The 11324-nt window shown below is 33.7% G+C and overlaps 1 protein-coding gene across 1 annotated transcript in view; it reads right to left on the reverse strand.

Annotated features, from left to right (window-relative positions):
- eif3i (eukaryotic translation initiation factor 3, subunit I) overlaps positions 1-11134 on the reverse strand; it is a 12503-nt gene extending 1369 nt beyond the window's left edge. Inside the window, exons 1-10 of the mRNA XM_056480349.1 lie at positions 11008-11134; positions 10616-10708; positions 10425-10512; positions 10198-10263; positions 6945-7094; positions 6741-6868; positions 4867-4977; positions 4688-4777; positions 1589-1662; positions 1364-1456 (exon numbers count right to left, since the gene is read on the reverse strand). Of these exons, the coding sequence (XP_056336324.1) occupies positions 1364-1456; positions 1589-1662; positions 4688-4777; positions 4867-4977; positions 6741-6868; positions 6945-7094; positions 10198-10263; positions 10425-10512; positions 10616-10708; positions 11008-11010 (896 nt within the window). The 5' untranslated portion in view covers positions 11011-11134. The remainder of the gene's footprint in view (positions 1-1363; positions 1457-1588; positions 1663-4687; positions 4778-4866; positions 4978-6740; positions 6869-6944; positions 7095-10197; positions 10264-10424; positions 10513-10615; positions 10709-11007) is intronic.
- Between the last annotated feature and the right edge of the window lie 190 nt (positions 11135-11324).

The following is an 11324-nucleotide window of genomic DNA, read 5'->3' on the forward strand; positions in this document are numbered from 1 at the left end:
ATAAATTATATACAGTTGAAATCAGAATTATTAGCCCCCCTGTTTATTTTTGTTAATTTCTGTTTAACGGAGAGTAGAGATTTTTTCAACACATTACTAAACATAATAGTTATAAAAACTCATTTCTAATAACTGATTTATTTTATCTTTGCCATGATGACAGTTAATAATATTTGACTAGATATTTTTGAAGACACTTCTATACAGCTTAGTCACTTTTAAAGGCTTAACTAGGTTAATTAGGCAGGTTAGGGTAATCAGGCAAGTTATTGTATAATGATGGTTTGTTCTGTAGACTATCGAATAAAAATATAGCTTAAAGGGCTTAATAATTTTGACCTTAAAATGGTGTTTAAATAATTAAAAACTGCTTTTATTCTAGCCAAAATAAAACAAATAAGACTTTCTCCAGAAGAAAAAACATTATCAGACACACTAAAATTCACTTGTTCAGTTTAACATTATTTGGGAAATACAAAAAAAAATTAATAAATCAAAGGGGGTCGGCGCCAATAGCCTTGTGGTTAGTGCGTCGACACATGGCACCTAGGTGTTCACGGCGATCCGAGTTCGATTCCCGGCTCGAGGGCCTTTGCCAACCCTTCCTCTATCTCTGCCCCAATACTTTCCTGTCTCTAAATCTCCACTGTCCTATTACAATAAAGGTGAAAAACCCTAAAAAAAATAAATAAATAAATAAATCAAAGGGGGGCTAATAATTCTGACTTCACCTGTATGTATTTTTATTAACTTTAACATATTATAGTTAGTCTCATGGTTCATTTGAATGCATTACTGATGCTTTACTGTAAAGTATTACCAACTGTACTTCATCAATAATTATTTACTCAGAACATGTATATGCAATAAAAAGCAATACGTTCAAGTATTTATTGTTATTATACCTGTTAACAGTTTTAAATAAAAAAAATGTAATAAATAACAGTTGTTTTTTTAGCTTAGGTGAAGATCATTACCATTATTTTATTTATTGATTTATGTTTATTTATTTATAAAGATCATATCTAAATCATTATAAGATCATACCATATATAATGATGAAAACTTTAATTAATCACAACAAGAGAAATCGTTTCCGGCAGAAGTCTATTTCTTTGCTTGTGTTTGGAAATGCGAAGGGTAATGACCCTCCCGTGTGCACTCCATGAAAAGAATGAATCAGCCTTGACATGAACTTCCAAAAAGTAGTGGCGTTCTGACACAAATAAGACCATATTCATGGAGCTTTAACAGTAAATGTTGAAATGAGGTCTAATTGGAAACAATTAATCTCTGAGAAAAAGAAAATGCTGAAAAAAGAAATCTACAGGTGCAGGAGGATATTGAAAGGTTGAGTACAAACCTCTTCCCATCGGGGTGAAAGGCCACGCAGTTAATAGGGCCGAAATGTCCCTTCACACGACCAAACTCCTCTTCATAAGCTGCATGGAAAAACCTAGAGAAGCATGGAAACACTGGATAAGGATTTGTTTTCATATTACCGCACTTTCACAACATTTGATTGTCATTAACAGTTATTATTACTAATTTAAAATTTCCCAGAAAGAAATTACAATTACACACGAACCTGGCCTCGAATTTGCCAATCCTAGTAGAAGTGGTGGTGACTTCCATGGCCTCCTGACCACCTCCCATCACCACCTGTGGTAAACATTACAGATCAAGGATTAGTGATACGATCAAAAATAATCACAATCATATTTTTCAAATCAGCCAATATTGTTATTTTCCACAATACATGTCAAATTAAGTCTAAGTTTAAGTTAATTTCCACAAACATGTTCATATTAAGTCTAAAGGCTGTGTAGGGCTGCACGATATTGGAAAAAAACGACATTACGATATTCTGTATTTCAATACGAGTCAATTCAATATGACTCTAGTAACTGTTTGAAAAGAATTCATTATTTTACATTGATTGGGATGATTTTGTAGAGGAGTGTATCTGCATACAATATCAAGAATATATTAAAAGTTAAACAAATCAAAGCACAGATTAAAACAACTGAACAAAGATTTGTAAAAATAAAATAAACAGTGCTTTATGGTTTTCGGTGCAATCGAACAATATCGAGGAACAGAAATTCAATGATCAAATCTAAAATAACACAGTATAGTCTTCATATTATAAATAATTCAGCAAATAATCTTTGTTAAAGCAGCAAACTTTATCATGTCTTGTGCCCAAATGGTTTAAATTTGCTTTAAATCTTAGTCGCAGGCCTTAAATGAACATTCAAGTAAAAGATTCACACAAAAAAAATTATGGTTCAAGTTCCCAATGACTCCACAAATCATGTGTTCTGAACTGGGTTTCCTGGTTGATTCTAATCCCAACTTGACATTGCAGATCCTGCGATATGACTATTACAGATGCGCAAACTGCAATATCCATGCTGAAACGATATATATTGTGCTGCCTTACTCCTGTGTGTTTATCTCTTATTGTCAGAACATAAACATGTTAACCAGATGAGTATTGTACAAATCTTACTCACAATATTTCTAAAAATAAATATGTAGACAGCCTGTATTGAATCAACTTTAAAAAACTTGATATGTAAAAAAGGAGTTTTAACTAGTAAGAAAATGTTTGATTTCAACAATGAAATCTGAATGGCAGCTCACGGTGACATTTAACTGGTGAGAGTACAATCAGATATCAAGAATTAGATTTCTTACTGGTTCAAATTCAATCCTATTAAAGAATCCACATTTTAACTAGCAAAATTGAAATGATCCATATCAAGAATTAACACTGTTACTAGAGGACATTCCTCATGTCGACAACTTAATTTGTGATATCAAAAACTTAAGGGTCATGAAACACCAACACATTTTCTGAGATGTTGACAGTCATATAAATGTCCCACGCTGCTATAAACACTATTAGGACACATATATTACACTAAAAAAGTGAAAATTGGTTGTTTTTGCATTACTTTGAGCAGATTCGTTCTTCCGGTTTTGAAGCTGTGTCACGGCCATGAGGAGATCTTAGTGTAAATTATAGCGTGGAGAGTGGATGTCTGTACCGGCAAGTACATCGTGACGTCTTTGAGTGTGCGGCATAAAGTCATGAGAAAGACTTTGTTCAAACCAATCAGCGTGCTATATTGTGAATGAGGTGCAACTTCATTAATATGCACGATAGCTTCGAAGAAAGTTTTTACTTGTTACAATGTTCAAACGGCAGAATAACACCACGTTGTGTTGCCAAAACAAGTGGAAGAACAAGAATTTGGAGACATGGGTCGTCAGTGTTTTGTTTATGAATGTGCTGCAACTAAGGTTTTGTTTTCATTTCCCCGCTATGAGAGCACAGCTGGACTCACGTGTGGATTACAACGCACGTGACAGAAATATGTTTAAGGAACATTTTTTACCCGAGAGCTTTTTGCATCTGGAAATGGTGAAATCCGGATTTGCCGCTTGTCTTCTTCTAAAAATGACACGGCTCCAGTTGGGGTTGATTGCCCCATCTCCACATATTTGGTAAGTGTGTGTGATTGGTGTTCTTTGTTAGTGTATTCAGATGGCTGTTAGTTCGTATCATCAGCAGTACTCTTTCAGTTTTTAAAGACATACCTTAGTCAAAATTATTTAGTTACTAAGTTAACAGTACGTTAATATCACTGCAATATTATAGTACGATATTATGAACTGAAAGATCCTCTGTAAATGCTGCTCTCCGAATGTAAACACCTTAAATCAAACTATTACTGATGTGTACGATTTTCGTTGCATTTTATGACAGGATAGTCTATACACACACACACGGCTTTCTGACGCTACCTACCGCAGTTTTTTTTCTCCCATTCGCCGCGCGGTCTCAAATATTCCCTTAAAACTACACTCTTCCAGCAGTTCCTCACATACAATATCTCGTTTGTCATGTGGGGGGGCAAGCATGAAATATTCCTGAATGAAAGTGAAAGTGCCAAACTGCAGTTAAAGTCGAAAAATTAATAATTGGACAAATAATTCGATTACTGATGTCTATGTAATCACAGTCACTGTCTTTATTCCCTGCATCTGTGTTTGTTTTGCCACTGTGAAAATCAGCACGTGCTCAAACGGAAACTCCTATTTTATCCAAAACCTTCCCTCTCTCCCTCTCCGACACTCCCACCTAAACAGAGCTGGACACACCCACTTTCCTGACTTTTTTCAAACTAGAGGTGTGAAAACACCCTGCTGAGACAGGGGGGTTTCGTGGCCCTTTAATTGTTGATATCAGGAATTGAATTCATATCCTGGAAATAAATAAAAGTCAAAGCAGCATGGCATACTTGCTGTAATTATATTTCAGAACTCCCAATTCTGCCACAAAATCATGGTGCCGGTAATAATGTTACAGTAAATCCATGGTAATAGCTTTCTAACTAGACTGTACTAATGACAATGTTTTTTCTTTTTGTCACTACCGTTGAGAACACGACACGGTTTCATCGGCCTTTAAATTACATTAAAAAACATTTGTATTCTTCACTGAAATAATCGGTTCTTTTTAGAGCTGGTCATGTGACCAATTCGAGACATGTAAACAAACCAAAACTGGCTCTGTGCTGCCATTTAGTTCCCTACAACATTTTGCTACCATTGTACAACACATTTACATAAATAACACAAGCTGCAGAGAAAGTACAGCTATTTTGAGACTCACATGGTCCATAATGGGTGAAATAGCAGCAGAGTTCACAGGTCTCTCTGTCTTAAAGGTTTTGACGTGTTCGAGTGTTGTGGAGTCAAACATCTGAATAAAAGAGAAAGCATTATGGGAGTCAATCTAACCAAGCATCAGCCCTGCTCTTGATGGTTTATCATTGAGCTTTCGACACAAACCTTGGCGGTGCAGTCTTTAGAGGCGCTGATGATCATCGTGAGATCCACTGATGACTGAATGTCATTGATGTGTTTGGTGTGTTCCTTCGCCTTCTTCAGAACCTCTCCTGACTGAGGTAAAAATAAATAAATAAATCACACACGTTACATCAAGCATGTATGATTATTTTCTCTCTTTAATTTATGAAATGTGTTGCTGGATATTTGTTGCTTTGGTAATAAATATGGTAAAAGCAGTAATACTGTAAAATAATACAACAGTAAAATAAGTATTTTATACATGCTGTCAAAGATTCATTTTCAGCAGCCATTAGTTCAGTCTTTAATGTCACATGATCTTTTAGAAATCATACTAATGTGGTGATATTTGTAGAAACTATGATTCATTTAATTTTTTCATGGGAATCGGAAACAAATGATAAAGTATTAGATAATAATAAATACTTTTAAAGATTTCCACTCTCAGTTGTTCATTTCCACTAGGAGTTAATTAATTAACAGACTGATAAAGTGACAGATAGATAGAAAAGTTTAGAAAAGATAGCTTTTTGAACTTTTGCAATATCTTTGAATTCTCACTTTCCTTTTTTTCTTTGTGTTTGTTAGAGATGTTAACTGGCAATAAAATAGAAAACAACACAAGGTTTTCAGGTATAAAAAACTATTATCCATATATTAGAATGTGTACTTTTATAATAAGAGCTAAAAACTTCATTTACAGAAGACACTAACATATTAAGCAGCATAACAACTATTTTCCTAACAAATAATATTTATATATATTTATATTTATAAACCATTTTTTTAAAGTAGATGGCATATTAAAAGATCACAGTGCCGGCCAAAATTACTAATTAATATTCTGTAACTTATAACTTTATTCTGTGCTATTATCCTTCAAATGTCAAGTCATTTAAAACAATGTAATTACACATTTTTTGTCTATTACAATAGTAATAAGTTTATAACAAGAGTTTCATTGTTACATCTGTTACACAAAACGACAAAAACAACAGAAGACGTTATTTTTTATGATATTTTCTACTCCTTTTGTAAATTTAAAATGACTGATTCACCAAAATAAAATACAAGTTCTGAAGTTCAAAACATGTATGAGTATCTTTTTTCTGTTCAACATGAAAGAATATGTTTTTAATGTTGAAAAAAATGTTAATTACATAGAAAAAAAAGACTACGCAAGTCAATAGGTTCAATCAACCCATAGCAACATTCATCAAAACATCATCTTTGGTATTCAACAGAATAAGGAACAAGTAAATGGTGACAAGTGGCTTTTATATTAAAGAAAAACGATTCCTTAATTCAACTTTTTGCATAAACCTCATTTTATTAATTGGAAAGTTTTATACACACAAATGCAAATATACTCAACGTAAGCCAATTATTATTATTTTTTATTAAACGAGAATTGGAGCTGTATTTAAAAACCACCACAGACTCTCACAACAAGAAAGAATTAAAACTTATAAAACATGTGCTTTATTTAATATTCTGCATTCATTCGTTTTATTTTTGTCATGTGCCCTCTTTTGTTTAATTTTTTGTTTTTTTCTTTCTTATTGTCTTTTGCTTTACTTTTATTATATTTATTTTAAAATTGTTACATTTCTCTTGTTGCAAAAAAGTCATTTTTGTATTGCTTGTACTATACTTCTAACTGTTTTGTATTTCTATTTGTTATAACGGCCTGTTGTTATTGGAATGAAAAAAAAAAGTAAACGGTGACAATTTTAATTGTTTTGGGATGAAATGTCTGTTTAGTGTGATGTAGATATCAAAATGACCCAATTTCAAGTTTATAACCCAAAAAGTGTGAGATAAGAGTAAAATAAAAAGAACACGAATGCACAAACCTTTGCGCTGAACTGGTTAATTTCTCCATTTTCATGGCCGGCGATGACAAACTCCCCCAGCGGACCCCACACAGCACTGGTGATCTTGGATTCACTGCAGGGCACAGAAATGTATGGCTGGTTGTCCTCTGTGGAGAAAAACAAGACATTGAACATTTTTGATCAAGAAGTATCATCAGTGTTGTTTTAACGTGACAAACTTACCGATTTGTTGGGGGTCACGCAGGTCATAATAGTTGAGATAGCACTGGTAGCCCATCTGCTTGTCTGTAGAAAACATTATGATGTTCCCACTGAAGTCAAAGCCACACGTCCTCACGGCTGAACTGGTCTCCAGCAGAGCCAACTGCTTTCCTGAGCAAACAACATGCAAACGTCATTCAACAAGAATGTGTCACTTGACATTTTTAGAAACACTGCTTGATAACAAGTGTATTAAATGAGTTTAAAGAACAATAAAGAAATTATGTTTGAATATAGGGCTGGGCGGTAAATCGGCTTCCCGGGATATATTGATATGATTCACCAACGCGATGCGGTATTATCGGTTTATATCGATATGGTTTGAGACCACACATGCGCATTCTGTGAGAAACAGACCACTCCAAGGTAGCACTCGAGCTCCACTTGCACAAATGTGTGCATGCGCAAATGAATGATTCATTCCATGAGTCAAACAAAAGATTTGTTCAAAATGATCAAATCGTTCAAAAATGACCCTTCACTGATGCGACATGGAGGAAGGTTTCAATTATTTTAACTATGCGTGTCTTTAAGTTGTATTTACAGATAATAATGTAACTAATATGATGAGTCTTGTTATTTCTAGACTGAGAATAGAGTAAAAGCACTTTTGATCAGGCATTCAACACAGCCTTTCCATTTAGGGTCCAAAGCAGACTCAACTGCAGGGGGGGACTCGATTTCTCACCACACCGTTGTGGTGAGAAATCCATCTGACTCCCCGGACAAATCAGACTCCCCTTCGCATGCACACACGTCACACAGTGCTTGCAGCTGTCACAACGGTTTATCAGAAACCCTTTAAGAATCATTTCTTCCACAACTGACAGCAAGAACGAACAAAGAAGCTTCGTCAAATTGACAAGCAGCACCTGAATGTGTTCAAAAGAATTAAAAACGTCAAAATAGGACAAATTTATACCGCATTTCGAAAAAGAAACCAGCTCATATTCACTGATTATAATAAGTTCAGTATGTATTACACGACGGTCTCTTCTTTACATTTACGTTATAACACATTTAGCTCTGCGTTCTGGACTGTTATAATGACTGTTTACATTTATATGCTTAATCAGCATTTCATCACAGTACTCTGAAACTATTTCGTTACTTTTCATATCTATAGTCTATTAGTTTTCCATCTCATTATTTAATATTTAGTAAAATAAGTTTAGTCAAAACAAAAGAAAAAGTGTAGGATTCCTTTTTTGCTCTGACAATGTAGCTGTTTTCTATTGTTCTGTTTACTTTGTTATTTGCACAACAGCACAGTAGAGCTGTGTATAGTGTTAAGCAGGAAAAAACCCTGTGCTGTATTTATTTATCAAAGATTTTTTTTATATAATTTAAAATGTTGTGCAACAGTTTTAAGCAGGAGAAAAACCTGTACTGTGTTTTATCAAAGATTTTGTGCAGCTGTTTATTTGTAAATAGAGAGGGAAACTCTCTTATATTTTGCTAAAAAAAATGTTTAAAAATGTTTCAATAGAGGGTTTAACTCTCAAGTAACCATTTATGGGAAAATACCGGCTATATATCGTATAAAGTCATTCCTCCTAAAAATACCGGGATATGATATTTTGCCCATATCACCCAGAACACATTGTTCAGCATCTGAACAGAAATAGATTTTTTAGAGCTCATATTGTCATGTTTAGAGAGTTTGACTGTCTGAGGAAAAAAAATAATATTATAATTTTTATATATTATTATTGACATCTAAATACAAGGGGTGTCAGGGCGAATTAAATTTGAAACTAAATATAAAAGAAATACATTTTAAAAACTTGTTTAAAAATGTTAATAATATCAAATTTGTTTTTGCTATTTAGTTGAAAACATTATAACTGAAGGCATTTAAAATAGCCTGCTTGTAAATAATATCAACATGCCATGACAATTTTGTTTTTAATATCTAACATAAAAAGCAATATTTCAAATGCATTATATAAATATAATACAATGTGAGAATTATTTTAATAATTTTAATAATCTAATTAAATAATTATTTTTACTTGCTGACAAACAGTTAAAACAAAGCAATATTACACAAACAATAATACAATGACTAATAGACAAAGACGTCACTTCCCCCTTTCAGCAACGCAGTGTGTTTTTAGTTCCAGTTTACCCATGTAAGAATGGGAGACTTTTCTGGAAAATTTACAAATGAAAATATTAACATTGCAAGTTCTGATTTAAGACTATTAAAGTCTTGGGCATGTGTCCAAATGTTTCTCTTTCAATACGGAACTGATTGATTGATCAAGGAAATATATGATTGCAACTTTTGCACTTAAGTGTATTATTTCCACAATAATGGACTTATTTTTACTGTGATGCTGCTATGAATGAATTTATATTATATGTTTTATATGTAAATGTTCCAGCATGAGTAAAATTCTTTATTAAATCTTCTCATATTACCTGGTATGTCTATAAATGCAATGAGTTTCATCATTTATTGATTCATTAATGTTTTGTTCAGTTTCTTCATTTAAATGAATTAGATGTAAACAGGTTTAACTGAAATAAGGAAATTATTTTTAACTGTAAAAAAACAACTGTAAAACACCCACAGTTTAACTTGTTATTTATTCTTCAGGAGGAAAAAATAATAATACAAATAAATTTGACAACGTTTAGCACCTGTGTAAACATCTGAAATCTTTATTTAACAAATGCTGACAAGAACTGTATATACCAACTTCATCTCCAGTAGAGATAGCAACACAAATCAACAGACTCTGTTTAAAGTTCCATTTTCTTGGTACAAGCGGAAACCTGGATGATCTGTACAGTTATTTAAGTGTCAGATGTCTCACCTTGAATGCACAGAAAACACCCGTAGTCATAATCTAACCGTATCTGTAGTAAATATACAGTTGACTAAGTGAGTTCTCTATGGGGAGATCTATGTAGGCGGAAATAAGGATACACTGCATGGAGTGAAACCGGACACCACGTGACGTCATGTGAAAACTAAGTTTGAGTATTTTGGGGCTGCATTTTGAACCCTGAATTTTTTTAAATTCTTTTAATAATTTTACATAATAATAATAATAAGAATTTTACACCAAATTACATTTTAGTGGGTGCCTTCTGTTCATTTTTTTTTACATGCATGATATTTACCCAATTAGCTTGGTATTTGTGATAAAGGCACAATACAGACAGATATGTTGTGTATTTTACATTGAAACAAACCACTAACCTGTCTCACAGTCCCAGAGCCTGCAGCTGTTATCAGCAGATCCAGTCAACACGTTCTTTGTGTCCCCTTCGAAACACGTTAAGAAACTTTCCCAAAAACAAATGACTTAAAGTATAAAGCAGATGACATTAACATCCAGCCAAATGACTTGAGTAAAAACAATTCTACTTAAATGCAATTCTTCTAGCACTGCTCCAACACTAGAGACATCTTTTAGAAAAGGATACAGTCAACATCCACACACCAGACGGCACCTGTGTGTCCATTATAAGTGCCAAGTCTTTCTCCATTGACAGAGTACCACACGTTCGCAACCTAAAATGAAAATGGACGAAGAAATACATCATTCTCAAAACAAAGCAAGGCTGATATATATGAAAAAGACTCATTTATCCAATGTAGTTAGTTCATGGCTTACTGGGTCTTTGGCTACCGAGAACAGCAGATCTCCTTCTCTGTTGTATTTGATCTGAGTGATGGACCTCTCATGGCCCTGAAGAAGAATGGGTTTCTGAGGAAAACAGAAAGCATGAGTGTGTTTATGCCATTTTATTACGACAACAGATGATGCAAGTCACTGTAACTACTGATGATACCATGTATGAAGTGTTCTTCTTCTTCATATTTACACAAAACACATAATGCAACAGTAATGTTACATTTTCTAGCGTCATGTCATCACATGACGGACCTGATATTTGGCCGATTATACCTTAGCATCCGTTAGCTAATTGAGAACCCCTGCTAACGCTGTTCCGGTGATTCTGAGTTTAAAATAATACATCGACTATGAAATAGACTTATGCTTACCATTATCGCCGTTTGTTGCACGCAGAATATGACCGAAAATACACGTCAATCTGCCTTAGAAAAAAATACAGTACGCTGTACGCGTGCTGAACGGCGCCCGGTTACCAACGGAAAAGACTGACTTCATTTCCTGTACGGACGAAAATGGGTCCGTGTCACTCACACATGATTTCCCACCCTCGTGTTTTGGTTCTTAAATGAAATAACTTTTTACATTTTATTTATTTATTTATTTATTTGTTTGTTTGTTTGCTTGTTTGTTTTTTGAACCATTTATTGTATAAGTGACAAGAAAGATACATTCTGTACACATCAAT

The sequence above is a fragment of the Danio aesculapii genome, chromosome 19 (genome assembly GCF_903798145.1).
Source record: "Danio aesculapii chromosome 19, fDanAes4.1, whole genome shotgun sequence".
In the NCBI taxonomy this organism is placed as follows: domain Eukaryota; kingdom Metazoa; phylum Chordata; class Actinopteri; order Cypriniformes; family Danionidae; genus Danio; species Danio aesculapii.